We start from the raw sequence: 23,267 nt of genomic DNA, 5'->3' as shown, positions 1-23,267 counted from the left end.
TCTGAAGTATTGATTTATGTAACTGATCAAAATATTCTGGTTATCCACTACAGTGTAAATTTGTAACAGCTTGGCTGAAGAGATAATTTCAAAGGTTATATATGAAGAAATTGCAGAATACAGTATATTCAAATAAAATAACTAATTATTGAAGAAGATCTCTGAGCTTATTTTTGAAAAAGTTTGAATTTTGATTATTTAGGGACAAAACTTACTTCTAGGAATTCGAACATTATATAGTCTTTATTCACTGTAAATGGACAGATTATTGAACTTAATTTAAGGTATTGAATTGTTTTAGTTTTTCAGGGATTGTCCAGATGGATGAAGATATGCATTACAATAAAGGTACTGACACAAAATTATTTTTGGATGTAAGAGCTACATGACCTTGATTAATTTCTAATTTTCATTGCATTTTGATTTGGTTTTAGTTGAAGATGTGGTTGGAAGTCATGTGGAAGATGCAGTAACGTTTTGGGCCCAGGTAAAGAGCCTGGTTGATTTTTCTCCTCCCTCCCCTTCTTCCACTAACTCAGGTCTTGCCCAGTAAAAACAAACATAAAACCCCAAGAATATAGATATCCTTGTCATTCTCAGTGCCTAATTATTCTTTTTTTTTTTTAAGTTTTTAAATTAACATCTAATGTATTATTTGTTTCAGGGGTACAAGTCTGTGATTCATCAGTCTTACACAACACCCAGGGCTCACCACAACACATACGCTCCCCAGTGTCCATCACTGAGCCACTCCATCCCTCTCATCCCCCTCCTCTCCAGAAACCCTCAGTTTGTTTCCTAAGATTAAGAGTCTCTTGGGGGCGCCTGGGTGGCTCAGTCGTTGGGTGTCTGCCTTCGGCTCAGGGCGTGATCCTGGCGTTATGGGATCGAGCCCCACATCAGGCTCCTCCCCTGGGAGCCTGCTTCTTCCTCTCCCACTCCCCCTGCTTGTGTTCCCTCTCTAGCTGGCTGTCTCTCTCTCTGTCAAATAAATAAACAAAATCTTAAAAAAAAAAAAAAAAGAGTCTCTTATGGTTTATCTCCCTCTCTGGTTTCATCTTGTTTCATTTTTTCCTCTCTTCCCCTATGATCCTCTGCCTTGTTTCTTAAATTACGCACATCAGTGAGATCATGTGATAATTGTCTTTCTCTGATTGACTTCTCTTAGCATAATACCCTCTAGTTCCATCCACGTTGTCGCAAATGGCAAGATTCCTTCCCTCCTTCCTTCCCTCCTTCCCCCTTTCCTTCCTTCCTTCCTTCCTTCCTTCCTTCCTTCCTTCCTTCCTTTTTTTGATGGATGAGTAGTATTGCTTTGTGTATATATACCACAACTTCTTTATCTATTTTTCTGTCGATGGACATTTGGGCTCTTTCTGTAGTTTGGCTATTGTGGACATTGCTGCTATAAACATTGGGGTGCAGGTGCCCCTTCAATCACTATATTTGTATCTTTGGGGCAAATAGCCAGTAGTGCAATTGATGGGTCATAGGGTAGGTCTATTTTCAACTTTTTGGGGGAAGGTCTCTACTGTTTTCCAGAGTGGCTGCAACAGCTTGCATTCCCACCAGCATTATAGGAGGGTTCCCCTTTCTCCGCATCCTCGCCAGCGTCTGTCATTTCCTGATTTGTTAATTTTAACCATTCTGACTGGTGTCAGGTGGTATCTCATTGCGGTTTTGATTCGTATTTCCCTGATGCCGAGTGATGTGGAGCACGTTTTCATGTGTCTTTTGGCCATTTGGTTGTCTTCTTTGAAGAAATGTCTGTTCATGTCTTCTGCCAGTTTCTTGATGGGAGTATTTATTCTTTGCTGTTGAGTTTGCTAAGTTGTTTATAGATTTTGGATACTAACCATTTGTCTGATATGTCATTTGCAAACATCTTCTCCCATTCTGTCAGTTGTCTGTTGGTTTGTTGATTGTTTCCTTTACTGTGCAAAAGCTTTTTATCTTGATGAAGTCCCAATAGTTCATTTTTGCCTTTGTTTTCCTTGCCTTTGGAGATGTGTCTAGGAAGAAGTTGCTGTGGCTGAGGCCAAAGAGATTGCTGCCTGTGTTCTCCTTAAGGATTTTGATGGATTCCTCTCTCACATTTAGGTCTTTCATCCATTTTGAGTCTATTTTTGTGTATGGTGTAAGGGAATGGTACAGTTTCATTCTTCTGCATGTGGCTGTCCAGTTTTCCCAACACCATTTGTTGAAGAGACTGTCTTTTTTTCCATTGGACATTCTTTCCTGCTTTGTTGAAGATTAGTTGACCACAGAGTTAAGGGTCCATTTCTGGGTTCTCTATTTTGTTCCATTGATCTGTATGTCTGTTTTTGTGCCAGTATCATACTGTCTTGATGACTACAGCTTTGTAATAGAGTTTATAGTCTGGAATTGTGATGCCACCAGCTTTGGTTTTCTTTTTCAACATTCCTTTGGCTATTTGGGGTCTTTTCTGGTTCCGTACAAAAGTGCCTAATTATTCTTAGCATTATTTAACGCAAGACATTATTAGAAGACAAATGGCTACAGCTGAGACTTACTACCTGAGTTACGAGTACTCATAATACACTGACTTAAAAAAGAAAGCAGGATTATAATTGTGGTTTCAGAATTACACTCAATTTAATACCAATAATCTAGGCTGCATAAATTACTGAATATGCCAAGATACTTGTATTTGTGAAGTTACAGCCCCATCTAGGGGTCTTTTATAAGATTGTTTCTTAAAAGATACTAGGGAATGAAGCATGAGAGACTATGGACATTGAGAAACAAACTGAGGGCTTCAGAGGGAAGAGGGGTGGGGGAATGGAATAGGCTGGTGATGGGTAGTAAGGAGGGCACGTATTGCATGGTGCACTGGGTGTTATACGCAACTAATGAATCATCGAACTTTACATAAAAAAAAATTAAAAAATTAAAAAAAAAGATACTGTGTTTTTAAAATGTCATTTTTCTTTAATGGCTTAATTTTGAATTTGAGATACAGTAACTTTTTCATCATAAAATTGGAAGCACTAGTGGAACCCTATAATTTTCTACTGTCAGACTTCAAGTCAGATAACTTTGCTTAGTTTTAAATATAAATCAATGCGCCAAAATGCCTATGTTCCAGAATTTAAGAAGGTGAATCCCTCTAGTGCATACAATTACTCACTAATTTTTAATTTTTTGAACTACGTATGATGTGGGAGGGAAGGGAATGACATTTTTCTATACTTTCTGCGGTATAAGAACTCTTTTGCAGTTGGAATGAATTGGCAGTATGGAAAATAGAATTTATGAGAAGAAAATTTGTAGAAGAATATGATTAACCCAGAGTTTTGACATCTATGTAGACAACATTGTAGAAGGGTGATACTCATAGAAAACTTGTGGTAAATATGTGTCTCTGCTTATTTGGATATTTCCTAAAGGGTGCCATATTCTCTGCCTGTTGTCTTTGTATTAATAGCAACTGTGTCCTAGGTTAGGTGATAGATATGTTTAAGCTCATGGCTTAAATAAGATTTTCTAGGGACACCTAGGTGGCTCAGTCAGTTTAGCGTTGACTCTTGATTTTGTTCTTGTGGGATCTAGCCCCGTATTGGGTTCCATGCTGGATGTGGAGTCTGCTTAAGATTCTCTCTCTAAGGGTGCCTGGGTGGCTCAGTTGGTTAAGTGACTGCCTTCTGCTCACGTCATGATCCCAGAGTCCCAGGATCGAGTCCCGTATCAGGCTCTGGGCTCAGTGGGGAATCTGTTTTACCCTCTGATGCTTCTCTCTCTCTCTTAAATAAGTAAATAAAATCTTAAAAAAAAAAAAAAAAAGAATACTAAAGTTAAAAAAAAATTCTCTAACCCTCCCCCATCTCTTTAAAAAAAAAAAAGATTTTTCTAGATCATCACTGTTCAGTAGAAATATGTGAACCACAAAAGTAATTTGAAATTTAGCAAAAAAAAAAAAAAAAAAAAAAAAAAAAAAAAAGGTGAAATCAATTATATTAAATATATTTTATTTAATTCAGTATATCTAGAATATTTCAAAATGCAGTCAGCACAGATATATTTATAGGTGTTTTATTTTCCTTTTTCATATTAAGTTTTGAAATCTGGTATGTATTTTAGATACATCGCAAATCAGACCAGCTGTTTATAGTGGGTATTGGCTGTTGTATTTGGTCAGTGCAGCTGTAGGCTTTGATTTCAGTTGACTGTAATGTGAAGCTGTTGATTGAATTCAGAGCTACTATTTAAACCAGGAGTCAGCAAACTTTTCCTGTAAAAGATTAAATAGTAAATATTTTAAGGATAATGGGCCATATAGTCTATAGCAACTATTCAACTCTGTCAGCTCTGCTCTTGTAGTGCAAAGGCATCCATAGATAGTACATAAATAGATGGAGCTGTGATCCATTAAAGCTTTATTTACCAAATCAAGTGGGGAGGCCAAAATTTGCCAACCTCTGATTTCAGCCACAAAGTTGAGGATTTGTAAAAATTTAAACGTTTTAAGAAGTTAGGAAACATGTCATAAATGGATGAAAAGATTAAGGGCTAAAACTACTAATGGCAGTCACATGAATTGATTGATTATATCAAGAAGCAAATTGTAAAAATTTTTTTATTTACTTGAGAGAGGGAGGGAGAGAGTACAAGCTGGGGGAGCGGAGGGAGAAGCAGGTTCCCCCCTGAGCAGGCCGGGCTCCATTGTCGGGCTCCATCCCAGGACCCTGGGATCATGACCTGAGCCAAAGTCAGATGCACAAATTGTAAAATTTGATAGGAGTTGGAATGGATATAAATAAAGAGTAGAGATTTACAAATATGTGGAGGCCGATCAAGACGAAGATCTGCCCATGTATATTCTCTGCTTTTCTGCCACTATGGATTTCTGCCTTATAAGCCACTTATATGAGTACACTACACTTATATGAGTACACTATTTTTGGTAGCCCCAGTGGGATGAGTAGCAGATGAAGGAATTTTAAGTGTTTGACCTTCACTTTTGTTTGAAAGAAAGAGCTTCCATTTATTTTAGTCCAGATAGCTATATGGTCTAATTATGCAGAATATTTTGGTGTATTCTGAACTTTAGAGAGTTAATTCTGAGGGTTTATTCACAAAGGCTGCTTGTAATGTGTTTTGGATCAGTTTCAATTCAGGTCCCTTTTTTACTGTATAGTGATACTGACACTCATCATGATGTCTTTGGAACGGCTCTTTCTGAGTTTCTTTTCAGTCATCAGAGATAATCATGTTCTTTCTAACCTTACTGAATATTTTGCTGATACATTTTTTTAGAACATATATATTTAATTATTTTGGAATAACTTTAGGCTTACAGGAAGGTTGTAAAATTAGTAGTCTTTAAAAAAATTTTTTTATTTAAATTCAATTTAGTTAACATATAGTGTATTATTAGTTTCAGAGGGAGAATTCAGTGATTCATCAGTCTTATATAATACCCAGTGCTCATTACATCATGTGTCCTCCTTAATGCCCATCACCCAATTACCCCATCCTCCTCCCCTCCAGCAACTCTGTTTGTTTCCTATAGTTGAAATATATTGAATGCCATCAAAAGTTTCAGGATCATCTTTTATTTCCCTGTTCTAGTCCTGAAATCTACCATTCTCCAAGGAACTCTGATTACTTTTATTGGAGAATGGTGTTTAGAAATCAAGATCTTGACACTGGGTGTGCTTACTGCTACTGGAGTATCATTGCTTTTGGGCCCTCTCAGCAGACAGAGCTGGGAAGTATAGATGTATAAAAACTTACACATATACACATCTATATTTTTGTGTGTCTTTCTTTCATATATGCATATATGTGCACACAGACATGTACTATGAGTTTATATGAATAACTTCCAATTCTAATCTAACAGTGTAGGCTCATACTAGCCTTCTCACCTTGTTTGTAATTTTTTCCTCCCTGCTCCAATTATCTGTAGTATATTGATTTATTTGTTCAATCCTAGTGTACACCTAAAGGAGTTTTAAAACTGTTAGCCTATACCCATGAGAAATGAATTTACTAACTAGATTGCAGTATTTGTGTATAGAGGATTATATACATTTTGAATTTTTTTACTTGTTTCCTTTCTACAACAACAAATATATTGGAAGACATGTCATTTGACTAAAATATGTTGTCCATTTTGAGCAATTAGAATTTGATCTAAAGTACAATCCAGAGATATTGCTTAAAGTTACCTCCTCTTATGATTTAATAGTATTTGATATCTTAGTTTGAATTCCAAGTAATCTGAACTCACTGCAAAGTAAAAATTTTCTATACCTAGAACCATTTCTTATAAAGAACTCATTTGAATTATGAAAAATACTGCTGTAAGAATTTGATTTAATTTCTAATGCTTCAAAATCTTTTAAATATTAGGGTAATAGAACTCTCAATTATGTAACACTGTCAAATAATAATTTACTGAATCTTATAATGTAGCTATTCTTTCTTCTAGAGTATTAATAGAAATAAGGATATTATGAAGATTGGTTGCTCATTGTCTGAAGTTTGTCCCCATGCCAATTCAGTTTTTGGGAATCTTGATCCAAAGAAGGTGAGCCATATTCTTGGATATAATTATTCCATCTCTTGATAGCTTTCTTATGTCTTAGATTTTGTAATTGTTGGAATTTTTGATATATTTGAAAAGAAGAGGCAAAGTTTTAGAACTATGTAAACCGTAGTCATATAAATTTATTCTTTCAAAAATACTTATGGACTATGTGCTATGTACCAGGTACTGTGGTAAGCACTGAGTATACAGTGGTGAACAAAGTAGAGTCCTTGCCTTTGATACTGATGGACAAAAAAAATCTGTAGAAGTAATCTTTATGGAGAAGAGTGATGATCTTTTTCTCTTTTTTTAAAATTGAGGTATAACTTAAATGTAGTAATGTGTTCATGTCTGAGCTGTACAGCTTCATGAATTTTTACATATGTATGCATCTATATAATCACCACCCAGATCAGGATACAGTTCCATCTTCCTGGAAAATTCCTGCAGGCCTTTTCTCAGTCAATTCTTGGTCAGTAGTCCTTCTAACAAGAGTTAATTATTATTCTGACTCTGTCACCACTTGCCTGTTCTTAAATCATACAGTATTTACTCTTTTGTGTGTATCTGGTTTTTTTAGTTCAACAGAATTTCTGAGATTCTTTCATATTATTGTGCATATTGGTGTATTGGTAGTTTGTTCTTTTTGAAGCCCTGCAGATTTCATTGTGTAAATACACCACAATTTATTGTCCTTTGATGGGCATTTGGATTGTTTGCAGTTTTTGGCTGCTGTGAATTTAGCTACTATGAAATACTTATACAGCCTTTTATTGGATGTATTAACTTAATTCTTTTGAGTATATATCTAGGAGTAGAATTGCTAAGTCATACAGCAGGCATGTTTTACTCTGGTAGATACTGGCCAAATAGTTTGGCAAAGCACTGAACCAGTTTTCATTCTTACCAGTAAAGTATGAGAGTGATGAGGAGGCATTTAAATTAAAATTAAAATTTAAGGAGGCACTCTAAGGCACACCTCAGAGTGAGTGCCTCTTTAACTTTTGTGCCATGAATGCCTGGTTTGCATTACCCAGCTCAAAGCTCTGGTTATTTATTTATTTTAAAAAAGGTTTATTTATTTATTTTAGAGTGAGGGAGAGAGAGAGCCTGCGAGTATGAGCTGGGGAGGGGCAGAGGGAGAGGGAGAAACAGACCCCCAGCTGAGCAGGGAGAGCCCCACGTGGGGCTCTATCCTAGGACCCCAGGATCATGACCTGAGCAGAAGGCAGATGCTCAACCCACTCAGGTGCCCCAGCTCTGGTTATTTAAATGGGGGGACTAGATCTTATATTTTGATATGGAATTAGGTGGTTAAAATAGTGTACATAAGATGAGCCCATTTGTGTAAATAAAAAACAAATGTATTTTAGCATATATGTAAAATTAGTGTAAATGTAAAATTATTTTAAGGTGGTCCATGTTGAAGAGTGTTGGGAAGGAAGTCTTACTGTTTACCCATTTTGATGTACTTTGATTTTCTTTTAATGTGCTTCTATTAGTTTTATTTTAAAATAATTAAAACCCCAATGGCATATATGACAATGTGTAAAAAGAAGAAATTAGAAGGAAAGAATGTAGCTTGGAGCTGAACATTAGAATGGATAAGGGAGTGTAATTTGTAAATTTTTAGGTTTTAAAGCATCTTTGTAGACTCTAACTGTTTAGTAGAGTTACAAATTAAGACATTCCCACTTTTCCTCTTTTGAATGCAAAATACTTGCTTTACAAAAAATTCAAAACTAGTTTCAATAATGGATTTCTTATTATAAATGATTATTCAGCATCCTTTGGTTACTTATGAATGGATTATACTTTGTAAATTTTCCATAGTGATTGACGGGTTCTCTTCCTCTCATCATGTAGTCAGGTCATGGGCTATAAATAGTGAAGCTGTGAGAGGAAAAGTTTGGGACCATGGACAATGGGAGTGAATATATAGTTACGACTGTGTTTTATTTTTTATTTTTTAAAGATTTTATTTATTTACTTATAAGAGAGAGAGAGCACAGACAGAGAGGGAGAAGCAGATTCCCCACTGATCAGGGAGCCCGATGTGGGACTTGATCTCAGGACCCTGGGATCATGATCTGAGCTGAAGGTAGATGTTTAACTGACTGAGCCACCCAGACACCCCTCTGACTGTGTTTTAAAGACACATCTCTTTGCAAGAGACTTGTATTTATGATGCTTGTGATTATTCACACTAACAGAATCAAGAACTTCAGATTCTTCAACTTTGTTGACTCCCAGCTCTATTTCTCGATTTCTAAGTATCCCCACCCCTACCTGGACTGGGTTGCAGTTATACCCCATTTCTGTCACTTGTCTTATATTGGATTGTTAAATTTATTGGTGTATTATTACAAAGTCTGAATTAAAGGTAATATGACCTCTTGCAGAGTTTGAAATTGATTAGGGCTGTTGATTATCAGCTGTTTTGCTACTAAACCTTTTTGCTTGCTTAAAAATATAGTTAGATGGTTGGGAGAGTGTACCGTGCCATTTTTGCCCTCTTTTGACCTCCAGTTGTTGAGTGTTAACTGAGGGAACCAGAGTTAAGTGCTAATTGAACACACCTATCCTTTGTAACATTTGCTTTGTTAGATATCCATTGTGTGTCTGAATTGATTTGTACTTTATTGCTTTGGGAGCTAAGGATTTTTATATTTAATATGTATATGTCTTTTGCTTCAGAATCTCTGAATTTGTCCTGCCTCACAGTGATAAACCTAAAAGTAATTTTTATACTTCACTTAAAGCAGTGTTTCTCGGTGTTTCATTATGCCCTTCTAAGGCATTTTTCCCCTAATGGTTCTCCTCCCCTAAAGACATATTAACACCATAGATACTCAATCTGTTTATGTTGTCAGGTAGGTTTGAACTTTGAAGGGATACAAACTATTGTAATATTGAAGATACCCCCCTCCCCGAACCAGTTTTCACTCCTTGTGAATGAGATTTCCCGCATTGAGAATGTATGATTTAAGGTGGTTATCAACCTAGCACTCTATTTTGTATCCGCGCCTTGTCCCCAGGTGATATTTGGCAATGTCTGGAGACATTTTTGATTGCCACAACTGGAGGGGGTGCTACTGGGGTCTTGTAGGTAGGGGCCAAGGGGGATGCTGCTAACTATCCTATAGTTCACAGGACAGAGAGACCCTGCCCCATTTCCCTGCCAAAGAATTATCCTGTCTGAAAATGTTAATAGTGCTGAGGTTGAGAAATTAACATAAAGTATGTTAGTTTTCCTTTGTTTTTTAAATTAGACATAAAATATGAACTTAAATGAAAATTCAGTGTTAAAGATTTTATCTAATTTAATTTTATCCATTTAATAGCATTAGAGTCTTTATATATAAAGTAAAAAGTATAAAAATGTTTCTTGGATGGTAGGACACATGGATCCCACATGTTTGAGAATTAGACTTAAGTGGCATGTTCTTGACATGTTTTTATTTTAAGAATAATTAATTGTATCATTTATGTCTTTAGACATTAAAAGAGCATGATTTTAAGACTTTGATGCTTATGCTTTTTTTTTGAATTTTGTTTTTATGTCTTTCCTCTTTTTCTTTTTTGGAAGCAGACTTGCACTATGGACTCTGAAGTCAGGTTGCCTGACTTTGAGTCCCGGTTCTGTTACTTACTGGCTTATGACTTTGGGCATATAACGGTGAACACAGTGTATCTGCCTCGTATGGTTGTGAGAATAAAATAAGTTGTTATATATAAAGTGCTTATTGCCAGATAGTAAGTGCTTAATAAATGCTAACCATTATTCTGATTTACTTAGCATGCTTTGAGTCATTAAAATGCTAAATGATTTTACTTTCTTTTTCTTTTTATAGATTTATGGCGGATTATTTTCTGAAGATAAATGTTGGTACAGATGCAAAGTACTGAAAATCATCAGTGATGAAAAGGCAGGAACAAGTGTTTAGTTGTTGTTTTTTATTTTTTTTTCCCCTGAGCAATGATTATTTTGGCTCCAAAATTTGATGCTTATTTAGCCCTTCATTGCTTATACGTAGTAGTAATGAGATCTGGTTCATTTGAACTTATAAATTGGTTAAACATTTTTTTCCCCCCTAGTGATCAGAAAAGAAATGAATTGCTTAAAAAAATCCAGGTCACATTCAGGAGCATTCTTCTGAATTTAAGTTGTCACATAATTACCAGAGATTGTCCAAGAGTAGATTACATAATTTGTAGATTATGTTTGCTGACCAGTTGCTCTTAATCATCATGTTTGGGTCTTGCTAAGTGACTTTAAAAAGTTCATTCTATTAAGATGGGGTAGGAAAAGAACATTTGATCTGTCCTTAAGAAGTTCTTAAGAAGTTCTTTTTATCTTTTGCTTAGTTGATTTGCATATTGTTAATGAAGACTGACTTGCTGCTTTTTCATGCTTTGGTTAAATTTGATGAATTTTCTTTGTGTTTAGCTATTTGAGTTTTTACGTTATGAACTTGAAGGAGATTTTAAGGGGATTTGTGGAGGTGAGATTCTGAATAACTGGTGGCAATTGCATATTGCAGGCTGTGTAAAAGCATCGCTGTAGGCTCTCCTTAATGCTTTTTTTTCCTGTATCTGCTTTACTGGACTTCAAATATTTTCTCATGCGTATATATTTTATAGATATTTTTCTTTGTGTAATAAGGAGATGATAAGATGAAACAACTTGAGTAATGCTCAGAATAACTTTTTAAAAAAAATTTCACGATTTATTACTGTCCGAGGTTATGGTTTATCTTAGATGTTTCTAATTAGACGTTTTCCTCACGGTTTGACAACTGGAGATGGTATATTGTGTTTGCTTTTGCCTTGGCTTTAACTTCTTAAAATTAAGGGCAAGATGGCTTTTGACCTTGTGATAAACTCCTTTTCTTTTTTACTTTCCAAATAGATACAGAGCTGGAGGTGAGGGGACTGATTGATTTCCTAGGTCTAACAAGGAAGTTTGATAATTTTGTCTTTTTTTTTCAGATTTTACTGTTTCCAACTTGAATTTAGGAATGTTGATTGATTTTTAACATTCAAGATAGGAGAGGCCATAAGCTTCATAGATTTATGTTTATTTGAATACTAGCTGTTAAAAAAAAACAAATGTAATGAGAAATGGTAGTCTTGGAAACAGTACTGTTTGGTACTATTGGAAATAGTACTGTTGGTAACTAGTTCACTAGTACCAAACAGAGATTACTGGGATCTCTTGGACCATGGATTTTCTTTATTTTGAGGATATTGTTGAAGGTCTTGTTTCTAAATACATTTTGTCAGTTTGAGGTAAAATGCCCTGAGGTAATTACAGGTAATTAACAGAAAGCAGCAAATTGATGGTTTCTTTGGAGATGTTTAATCTAAGTTCCATGTTAGTGTTTGTCTCATTTTTTCCCAGTGTCTGGTGAGATATATTGACTATGGAAATACCGAAATTCTAAATCGCTCTGATATAGTTGAGATTCCTTTGGATCTGCAATTTTCTAGTGTTGCCAAAAAATATAGACTTTGGGGACTACAGATTCCTTCTGGCCAAGAAGTTACCCAGTTTGATCAGGCAAGTCACAGATTTTAAATATTTTTGTTAATGGAAGTAAAGCTATGTGTTTGAAACCAAATATAAATGTAGTAAAATTCTGCTGATTTTCTTTAATATATTATAAGCCTGTATAGATTAGTGAAAATATTAATTATAGGATAATTAAAAATAATTATGTAATAATTTTAAAATATGAATCATATGATTCAAAAGCAGTTATTTGTGCTCATCTTTGCTAGGTAAACATTCATAGTGATCAGAGTTGCATATGTGTATATATTTACAGAATAAGTATAAATAGTTTCTTCTCATGTGAAAGCTTAGAAGAGTCTCTTATGATGGAGAAAATGATGAATATAATTATTGTTATCTTTTGCTTTTGAGAGAATATTTATTTTTTAAGATTTTATTTATTTATTTGAGAGAGTGTGTGCACAGTCAGGGGGTAGGAGAGAGGGAGAAGACGACTCCCCGTTGAGCAGGGAGCCCGATGCAGGACTCGATCCCAGGACCCCTGGATCATGGCTGAGCCGAAGGCAGATGCTTAACCGACTGAGCCACCAGGTGCCCTTGAGAGAGTATTTATTAAATAAAAGTAATCTTTAACCTAACCCTGGCCATAAATATCACAAAACTGAAGTCAGTGGAGTTGAGAATTAATCAGATTTATATCATTTTTGCAAGGGTTCATACTGTTTGGTGTAGTAGTTTTCAATAATATTCTGTCTAGATTCTAGTTTGTATCTATAGATTCTAGTTTGTATCCATTTCCATTAAAGTTTGGGTTAGTAACCTAATTCTGGCAGCCATCTGATAATTTCAGCGGTAGTCTTATGGGACTTCTACCTCCTTTTAAATCTCCTGTGCAATAATGATGTTCTTTTGGTGGGTGTTAATGCTGTTGAAATATTATTGCTAAGTAATCAGATTTGTATTTTTTTAATTTAGCAGCTCAAATGACTTATATGAAAAAATGATTTAATCAATAACTGGGATAGTAAAATTCAGAAACTTATTTGCCTGTTTTTTTCTGTTTGTTTTGTTTTATTTTGAGAATCTTGGAGGTTGTTGGGTGTAGTTTTGTCTGCAGTATAGTTACTTATAACAAATATTTCTGTACTTGGAACTCAGACTTTCAGAGTAAAGCATAGATATTATTGTAAAATTACATCCCTAAATTTTTGGTTTAAAATCTGAAGTTTTTTATGTTTTCCTTTAACCTAGATGTTTTGACCAAGGTAGAGGCTTGTTTTGAATTTCTTGTATGCCTAGAACCCTAGAATTTTAAATTTATAGACCTTAGAATTCCTCTGCTCTCACCTTGTTATTTTATAAATGAAGAAATTGGGTCTAGAACAATTAGATGACTAATTATTTACAGTCATAAAGCTAATTACGTTGAGTGAGGGCTGGAACTCAAGTCTGTTGCTGTTCTCATGGTAAGATGATAAAAAAATGTATGTTGATTGAAACAAACGAATCAAGAATAAAAGGTCATTTATGAAAATTAGTTTTGGAACTGAGGAGTAAACTTTAGTTTTTGGGAATGTTTTGTATGCTTCATAGCTTCTTTACAGGTGGTGTTATTTGTATTTGCATGCTTAAGTTCAGTAAAAGACTCTTAGCAAACTGAATGTTTTCTGGAAAAAAATAGTTACTCTTGAATGTCTCTGCTTAAGAAGCCCATGTTTAACCATTAATTCTCAGCTCAAGGCTCAAATATAATTTCCTATATAAAGTCTTTGCTAATATCCACCATCCATTCCCCTGTAGCTGTTTCATTCATTCAGTGTATAAGGCATGTAGAGTTGCATTTTTTCCCCGCCCACACAAGATAGTGAGCTTATAGAGATAAGACAGTCTTAATGGAGACAATATTTTATTCATTTTTCTATGCCTCATCTCCTTGATCTTGCCTGTTAGGTGTTAGATGAGCAGCCAGTTTATCCAGCATTTGAACAAATGAATGAATAGTAGTGATTAGTTTAAAAGAGAGAGAGTGGAGAGACACTTCCAGAAGGTGACCTAGGCACTAAAATACATTCAGTACGTTTTAAACCAACATTTTCATACCCATGTTATAGCACAGTTGAAATTGATACACAGAATAGTGGTTACAAATGCTGAAGATCACATAATTTGTGCCCTAAATTCCTTCCTTATTTTAAAAATTTTATGTAGAATCAGGGAGTGAGAGCTAGAGATTGGAATTTGGATTTAACAGATTAAAGGCTTTTTAGCCTGTTTTCTAATTTATCCAGACAAGATTAGGTAGACTAAAATAGAAAGCAAGTGATGCTTTCTTGGTTTTGAATAAAGCTTACCAGTTTGGGAAACACAATGAGATATGTCTTAGAAAAATGACATCATCCTTTTTTAATCATTGAAAGCTCTGTGTTCTAAAACAATGACAAGATTTATTTAAAAGAAATATCTTATTTATGCCTTTTAAATATCTAACTATGTTTTAAAAATAAATAGATCTCTTTCTGGCATGCAAGACTTAAGGGGAACTATAACATATTTCTCACTATAAAAATTAAATATTTGACATTTAAAAAAGAATGTGTAGAATATTATGGTAAAGTATAATATTAAAAAACCCATGTATCATCTATTTGGTCATTCTTTTTGTTAGTTAGAATTTAGGAGAACTTAGATTTTATTCCAAGTTTAGGGTTCTGTCTTTGTGATTATGTATAATTCAGGGAGAATTTTGTTGAACAACTAAATGTGATTGGTGGCCATAACTAAATGGAATTTGACATCAGGTAAAAGTGTAAAAATCAGATTTTTGCATAACATATTTTAAGCAAGGAGTAATATACCTTTAGAGCATTCAGTACTCTTGTAGAAAGTAGATTATTTCCATTTAAATCCATATGTTGCCCAAAGACAGAGTTTCTTGAAATATTAAGAATTTTACATATTCCAGCAATAATTTTCAGACACTGTCACTTCCATTAACATTTTAGGAGTAGAAGTTAGGAGTAGAAGTTGTACTTGATTTTTTTTTTTTTAAGATTTTATTTATTTATTTGACAGAGATAGAGACAGCCAGCGAGAGAGGGAACACAAGCAGGGGGAGTGGGAGAGGAAGAAGCAGGCTCATAGCAGAGGAGCCTGATGTGGGGCTCGATCCCATAATGCTGGGATCACGCCCTGAGCCGAAGGCAGCTTAACTGCTGTGCCACCCAGGCGCCCCTGTACTTGATTTTTGATAGACTTTCAGCATAAAGGTGATGATGTGAACAAAGGCAAAAGAAAAAAAAATTGAGTCAGGCAGAGTGTCCTTCCGGTAGGAACTCAAAAACTCTGCAGCCTTGATGTTAATACTTTGCTAAAAGCAAAAGGCAACCTTAGCTTAACATTAGCCCGACCTCCAAAATCCTGCAAGTCTCCTTTATCATGTAATAAGGTCTCCTTTGTCACGTAAATTTATTTGGAAACTTCCTTTATCTCTACCTACCCCTCTTGTTAGCAGTCATCCTCTAAGCATATGGCCCACTGATAGACATCTGAAGGGTCTCCTGACTAAGGTTTTACCAGACAGTAGCAAATGACTTTTTCCTAACAACAGCCAGCCCCTCAAGGTCCTGGAAACCTTGCTTAGAGACTTATGCTCTCCCTGACCCCCCTCCCAATTTGAAAGTATATAATGGGCGACTCCTCGTGACCCCACCGCAGCTCTTTCTGCCCATAGATCTTGTTCCCATGCTTTAATAAAACCACCTTTTTCCACCAAAGACACCTCAAAAATTCTTTCTTGACTGTTTGCTCCCAAACCCCAACATTGTCACATCAGTTGAAACCAAGAGTTTTTGTATGAAAGAGGTTAACCCAAAACCACATTCTGATTGATCGAAATCTTATCTGATATATTTCTATGAATTATATTTTGAATTTGTTAGCTTTGCTTGCTTGATCTCATTTGTTGGTGATGTCTTCTGAACCATCTTTGCTATCTATATTGGTATTCTTGGTAAATTCAAGCCTCTCAGGATGTGCATATTTTAAAATTTTATGATTTGAAAGATTTATAAAACCTGTGTTTTTGTAAACTTTGAAAATACTTTGTCATTTTGGTTTGTGGATTAAAAAAAGTTGTTTTTTTTTTTTTTTGGGTGGTTAATGATGAGCATTTACAGTTTGCCCTCTTCTGCCCTTTCTGTACCCTTTTAGGTCCAGGGGTTTTTAACTTGGGGTTAAAATGTATTACAGTGAAATAATTTTCTTTGTAATTCTATGTATTGTGTTTTATTTATTTATTAAAGATTTTTTATTCATTTCTTTGAGAGACAGAGCACAAGCAGGGGGTGGAGAGGCAGAAGGAGAGGGAAAAGCAGGCTCCCCACTGGGCAAGGAGCTGATGTGGGGCTCCATCTCAGGACCCCATGATCATGACCTGAGCCGAACTAAGGCAGACACTTAACAGACTGAGCCTCCCAGGCACCCCTGTTTCATGCATTTAAAAACATTTTTCTGAGGATTCCAAAGGTTTCACCAGGCTGATAAGGAGCCCATGGCACAGAAAAGGTTAAGAACTCCTACATAGGTCTCATTTCAATACTTTATAATACTGTATAGTTAAAAAAGAGAATATAGTTACTCTTTACCAATGTTATTTAGTTTCTTGTACCTTGAAATTTTTTTTCTTCTTCTTGTTCCTCCTCCTCCTTGGATATTGACATTTTTTCTTTATCCTCTTTCCTCCCTCTTCCCCTTCTTCCTCCTCCTCCTTTTATATTTAAATGTGGCTAGCTTGTATTTTCTAGTTTTTAATTTGGTCTTTTTTTAAAAAAATATTAATTTGAGAGAGAGAGCTTGAGCATGGGTGGGGAGGCGAAGAGAGAGAAGGAGAAGCAGGCTCCCCGTGGAGTGGATCAAGCCTCGGGGGTTGATCCCACTGGCATCATGACCTGGGCCTAAGGCAGATGCTTAACAGACTGAGCCACCTCGGTGCCCCTGTAAAACTGTTTTTAAAGTTTTGTTGAATTTGAGTGCCTTTTCTAGATACTAGAATTCATTTTTATGTGCTGTACACCTCAGGACACCATTTCATGTCATTGGGACCAAAATGGTCAACACCATCTGCTTGGTTTAAAACAATTATTCTAGGGTATTTAATTGGTACACATTTTAAAATTCATAAATATGGATGCCTATGCAGGTATTACCTCTACTTCTGGAAAGGAAGATTTCTCCTCTAAATGTGTAATTAGAATGTATTCATACAAATGGAGAAGTGTGTTTTGCATATAGCCAATAACAAGGTAAGAGTACTTTCATAGAGTTTTCAGAAAGAAGAATTATGATTTTGAAAAACTGGGTAGAAACAAAGTAAATGAAGAAAAACATGTTGGTGTAGTTGGTTTACATCTTTTTTCCTCCCCCATCTTTCTTAGGGCAGAACCTTTTTGGGGAGCTTGATTTTTGAAAAGGAGATAAAAATGAGAATTAAAGCAACCTATCAAGATGGAACAGTTATTGCCCAGGCTGAGTATGGCAGTGTGGATATAGGGGAGGAGGTGGCTAAGAAAGGATTTGCAGAAAAATGCAAACTTGCTTCCAGCACTAATACCTGTGAGGAAAAAAAATCAGATCCTGGTCAGCTTGTCCTCAGGAACCTCAAAAGCCCCATTCCCTCATGGGGGCATAGATCAAACCAGTCAGCCTTCACCCGGCCAAAGGGGCGCTTAAGTGGGAGGATGACTCTTGACTTGAAGAATGAAAATGATGCAGGAAATCATGTGACATTTCCAAAGTAAGACGGTTGTGGGGTTTTTAGTCTTAACTAGTTTCTAATTCATGGTAGAAACTCTTGTCATAGTAGAAGCCAAGGCTTATGTTTTTGGAGTCCTCATCTGTGCCAGTGATTTTGAAGGATAAGACTCATTTCTATTTTTCTCAAACATGTATTCCTCTCTACTTTTGCAGGAATATTTTCATTAAAAGCCATTTTGAAAGAAAAATCATTCCTCAGTTTTTTAAAGTTCACATACCAGCTCTTCATATGTTTATCTTTTTGAATATGTTTATCAAAAATAAAAATATACCCCTAAATCTGAATTATTCAGGCACAGCTACAATTTCAGATAAACTTTGAAGTTTTCCTATGGCTATAAGAATATTTTAATGAGTTTTAGGGAATTACCTTTCCTCTTAACAAAAGAGAAACTCTTTGTTCTTCTTGTGATAACTTGTTATGATGCATTTGATTCTTACAAAGGGAATTCACTTTTTAGACAATCTTGAATTATAAATTTGAAGCAGAAAGCCATGTTTAATGTTTCTAAGTACCAAACCATTTATAAACTTCTGTTTCATGATCCAAGTCATGATGTCATGTCTTGGGTTATGTAGCTGTTCTTCGGATCTTAGAAACAAAACTGTCAAATGGAGTGGGGTTGATGGGGAGGAGAAATTGGAAGAAACTGATAAAGAATGCTTTTTTCTGTATTTGCTGGAGTTGATATTGCTACAAGTTGGAATATATTTAAGTGTTGGCAGCATTGTTTTTGAAGTATGACTTCAGTTATAAAATCTAGTTTGCATTAAAATGTTTTTAAATGTTGAACTAGATAAAGGTTTTAAATTAGTTTTCAAAATTAACTTAAGATATATTATGGTATAAAAAGCTCGAGATGATTTAGTTTAGATTTATGATCTCTGTCAGCCTTAACACAGTTTGGTTTTTAAAATGAGTCAATTTGTTCTTAATAGGGAAAATTTGACTGTCGGAGACTTTAATTTAGGGTCTAATGTCAGCCTGGCAAAAATTAAGCAGGACCAGAAACTGATTGAAGAAAATGAAAGGCTTAAAACAGAGAAGGAGGTTCTTCTTGAAAGTTATAAAGCTCTGGAATCCAAAGTAGAACAGACTGCCCAGGAGCTGCAGGTATGGTATGTTCACTGGTGTGAGGTAAAGAACAACCATCTGGGTAATCTGTATACTCGTCTGCTCTTTAATTTGCTGTCACTTTTTGTTTTCTTCCCTTTCTCTCCTCCTCTCTCATTCTCTCCTTTCTTTATATTTGTTTATAGATGAAATTTTTTCTTACGCTCCAAACTAATCATCTTTGGATTTCATTGAATGTTTGAAAGATTAATAATTTTCTCATTTACATTTCCTTTTATGTTCTTTTAAAAACTTTTAACTGTGGGAAATTTCAAATAGTCCAGAAGGAGAGAGAGTTGAATAATTAACCTTATGTATTCATCACCTGGTTTTTACAATTATTAGACACATGGGCAGTCTTTTTTTTTTAAACTATACCTCCTGAGTTACTTTATTTTGAGAGAGAGAGAGCGAGCTAGAGAGAGCATGAACAGGGGCAGAGGGAGAGGGAGAAGCAGACTCCCCACTGAGCAGGGAGCCTGATGCGGGGCTCGATGAGCCGAAGGCACACGCTTAACCAGCTGAGCCCCAGAGTTATTTTAACCCAGGCGCCCCAGAGTTATTTTAAAACAAATCCCATTCATAATATTCTACTGTATATGTTTTAGTGTGTGCCTCTAGTATAAAATAACTTTGAAAAAGATAGCTGTAATACTGTTCATACTTAAATATTAACAGTAATTCCTTAATATCTTTTAATATCCAGTGTTCAGATTTCCTGGGTTGTTCTATGAATGTCCCTTAGTTTCTTAGTTGGGATCCTAGTTTAGGCCTATGCATTGCATTTTGGATGATAAACCTCTTAAATTGCTTAATCTGCTTCCTTGTGTTGCTTAAGAGGCTCCTTTATCTGCATGTATTTCCTTTTATGGTAGTTAGGTCTCAAGATTTGCTCATGGATTCAGGGCATTTTTCCCTCCAAGAATATTGTGTACTTTTCAAATGCGTAAGTTTTTTCTTACACTAAATGTGCCATCCAAACACTGTTTCTCCAATTCACCATCACCAACTGGATGTCCTACAATTCATTTGTGATACTAAATACCAGGAGTTGCACAGACCCCACAAGTTAAGGACTCAGTCCCATTAAGACTTCTTCCACTTTAGATTCCAGTCACAATAAGGTTCCCAGGCTACCTACACTTCTGCCTGTAAATTTGAGAGTTCCTATGATCCCTACTCCCTTCTTCAGTAATTCACTAAAACAACTCACAGAACTCAGGAAAGTGCTATACTTAATGATTACAGTTCTATTAAAAAGGATGTAACTCAGGAACAACCAAATAAAAGGAAGAGATGCATAGAGGAAGTTATAATGGGGGTGAAAGGTGGAGTAGGGGAGCTAGGGGTATTTTATTTTATTTATTTATTTATTTTTTTAAAGATTTTATTTATTTATTCGACAGAGATAGAGACAGCCAGCGAGAGAGGGAACACAAGCAGGGGGAGTGGGAGAGGAAGAAGCAGGCTCACAGCAGAGGAGCCTGATGTGGGGCTCGATCCCATAATGCTGGGATCATGCCCTGAGGCGAAGGCAGACGCTTAACCGCTGTGCCACCCAGGCGCCCCAGGGGTATTTTAGCTTACCACTCTACAAGTACATGGGTTTGTTCACCCATCTGGAAGCTCCCTAAAACCTAATTATTTGAAGTTTGTTTTTTTTTTTAATGAGGGTTTCATTAGGTCTGATTGATTAAATCACTGACCATTGGTAATTGAACTCAATTTTCAGGCTTTAAATGCGTATGTGGGATTCTCCAGGGAGCTCTGCCTCATTAATCCATAAATCTTGAGTTCTGTCCATTATAACTAGCCTTTTATTTTTATTTTTGAAGATTTATTTATTTATTTTAGAGAGAAAGAGAGCGAACTCGAGGCTGGGGAGAGGGGAGGGGCAGAGAGAGAGAGAGGGGGAGAGAATCCAAGAAGACTCCCTGCTGAGCACAGAGCCAGATCTTGCAACTCTGAGATCATGTCCTGAGCCCAAATTGAGAGTCTGATACTTAACAGACTGAGCCACCCAGGCGCCCCATAACTAACCTTTTATCTGGGGACATCCTCCTAAGGAAGGGCATTTTGGAGATAAGATCTCTTCTTCTTAGAAAATAGTCTGTTTCTTTAGAGGTCTAGTTGATAAGGAGATTAATTACCTGCCTTTTTTTTTTTTTTTCTCTTGGAGTGTTCCCTGTCCTCTTCCATGAAGAGTGTAAATGGATTACAGGCCATCCGCTTTACCCACTCAAGATAAAAAATGCTCAGTTCCACTTCACAAAGTTCCTTGGTGCCTCCTTACAGTCTAACCTCTCTTCCTCCCACTCAAGGCAACCACTATTCTGATTTATATTACCATAGTTTAGTTTTCCTGGTCCTGTATTTCATAAAAATGGAATCCTCTGGGGGGCACCTGGGTGGCTCAGTCGTTAAGCGTCTGCCTTCGGCTCAGGGCGTGATCCTGGCGTTCTGGGATCGAACCCTGCATCAGGCTCCTCCTCTGGGAGCCTGCTTCTTCCTCTCCCACTCCCCCTGCTTGTGTTCCCTCTCTTGCTGGCTGTCTCTCTCTGTCAAATAAATAAATAAAATCTTTAAAAAAAAAAAAAAAGGAATCCTCTGATATGTATTCTTTTGTGTCTGGCTTCATTCACTGAATATAATGGGTGAGATTTATCTATGTTGCGTATATTAGAAGTTTGTTCATTTTTATTACTGAGTAGTATTCCATTGTAGCAGTATACCACAGTTTGTGTTTAGGGTGTTTGTTTCTAGTTTTTAGTTGTTATGAATAAAGCCATTGTGAATATTTTTGTATTGGTCTTTTTGTGGACATATGCACTCACGTATCTTGGGTTACAGAGATTCTTTCCTCAGCCATGACCAGTGTACTGATTAAGTGCATCAAAATTGTTCATTTCTGCTCTAGTGTTTTTGATCTATAGTATTTCTGCTTCTTAGAATTTCCATCTCTCTGCTTTCATTGCACATCTGTTCTTGCATGCTGTCTACTTATGTAGTAGAGTCCTTAGCATATTAATCATATCATGTTTAAAATTTCTGGTCTGACAATTCCAGCATCTATCCATGCCATGTCTGAGTCTGATTCTTGCTTTGTGTCTTCGAACTGTGTTTTTTGTTTTTTACTATATACGCTCCCTTTCCTGCTCACCCTGCTTATACGTGCACGCCCTCTCTCTGTGTCAAATAAATAAATAAAATCTTAAAAAGAAATTTCCCGGAGGGCAGATCTTGTTAAGAACAGAGTACTCTGGTGTAAAATGCTTCCTTTTCCCCTTTCCATTTTGGAAGCTTGAGGAGATTTTTTTCTTATATTTATACTGTGAGAACGTTGTAGAGATCCTGGGGGTAAAACTCTTATATAAAAGTGGAGGCATCCTGATAATTGGGTCTGCCTGGAGTTTTTAACTCTGAGTTATTCAAACTGAGTCGTCAGCAATTGTCATTTGAAATTGAGGCTTACCTGCTCCAGACTGGTTCCCTCAGAGGTTGCTGCTCCATATAAGTTGTGAATGGCTTTTATTTCCATGTCTGTCTCTCCAGTTTTGGGGGCAGCAGTTTGCCCTGTGACCTCATCTTTCTTAAAATCTAAGAACGCTTGTTGATTTTTCAGTTTGTTCAGCTTTTTACTTGTTGTTAGGATGGGGTAGTGACTTCCAGGCTTTTTGCATGCTGGATCAGAATCCTGAAGTTTTTAATGTTTTCAAAGTACTGATTTCTGTATCTGTTGGTTTTTAAAATTTATTTCTTTTCTACTTTATTAATTCATTTTTTAAACTTTATGATTGCTTTCCTTCCTCTTTAATTTGTCCTTCTATCTTCTTTAGATGGAAATTCATATCGTTTTTAATCTTTTGTTCTTCATAACATTTAAAGATATTTCCTTTTAAGTACTGCTCTATCTGTAGCCCACAGATTTTGATACTTTGTTTTCATTAATTAAACATTTTTAAAATTCTGTGATTTTTTTTTGAATCATGAATTATTTAGAAATATGTTGTCTGATTTTCACATATTTGGAGATTTTTTCCCCCAGTATATTTTTGTTACTGAGTTTTAGTTAATCCCTTGGTATTAGGGAGCATACTTTCTGTGGTTTCAGTTCTTTTAAATTTATTGTGATTTACTTTATTACCCAGCGTACAATTTGTCTTCAGAAATGTTCCACATACTTTAAAAAGTTAAATATATTCTACAGTTGTGTGCTGGAGTGTTTTAGAAATCAAATCATATAGCTGATAGTGTGGTATTGAAGTCTT

General features: G+C 35.8%; 1 protein-coding gene across 2 annotated transcripts in view; it reads left to right on the top strand.

Moving 5' to 3' along the window:
- The first annotated feature begins 305 nt into the window (after positions 1–305).
- Positions 306–23,267, top strand: part of STK31 (serine/threonine kinase 31) — a 73,308-nt gene continuing 50,346 nt past the window's right edge. Inside the window, exons 1-7 of one of the 2 annotated variants that reach the window (XM_008686401.2) lie at positions 306–348; positions 435–487; positions 6,458–6,556; positions 10,411–10,485; positions 11,961–12,119; positions 17,507–17,865; positions 18,825–18,999. In XM_008686401.2, coding sequence (XP_008684623.2) covers positions 321–348; positions 435–487; positions 6,458–6,556; positions 10,411–10,485; positions 11,961–12,119; positions 17,507–17,865; positions 18,825–18,999 — 948 coding nt within the window. In that variant the 5' untranslated portion in view covers positions 306–320. The remainder of the gene's footprint in view (positions 349–434; positions 488–6,457; positions 6,557–10,410; positions 10,486–11,960; positions 12,120–17,506; positions 17,866–18,824; positions 19,000–23,267) is intronic. The other variant, XM_008686402.2, reaches the window with a different exon arrangement.

This window comes from Ursus maritimus, unplaced genomic scaffold (genome assembly GCF_017311325.1).
Source record: "Ursus maritimus isolate PB19 unplaced genomic scaffold, ASM1731132v1 scaffold_3, whole genome shotgun sequence".
Classification (NCBI taxonomy): domain Eukaryota; kingdom Metazoa; phylum Chordata; class Mammalia; order Carnivora; family Ursidae; genus Ursus; species Ursus maritimus.
This window is presented reverse-complemented; position numbering and strand designations above follow the sequence as displayed.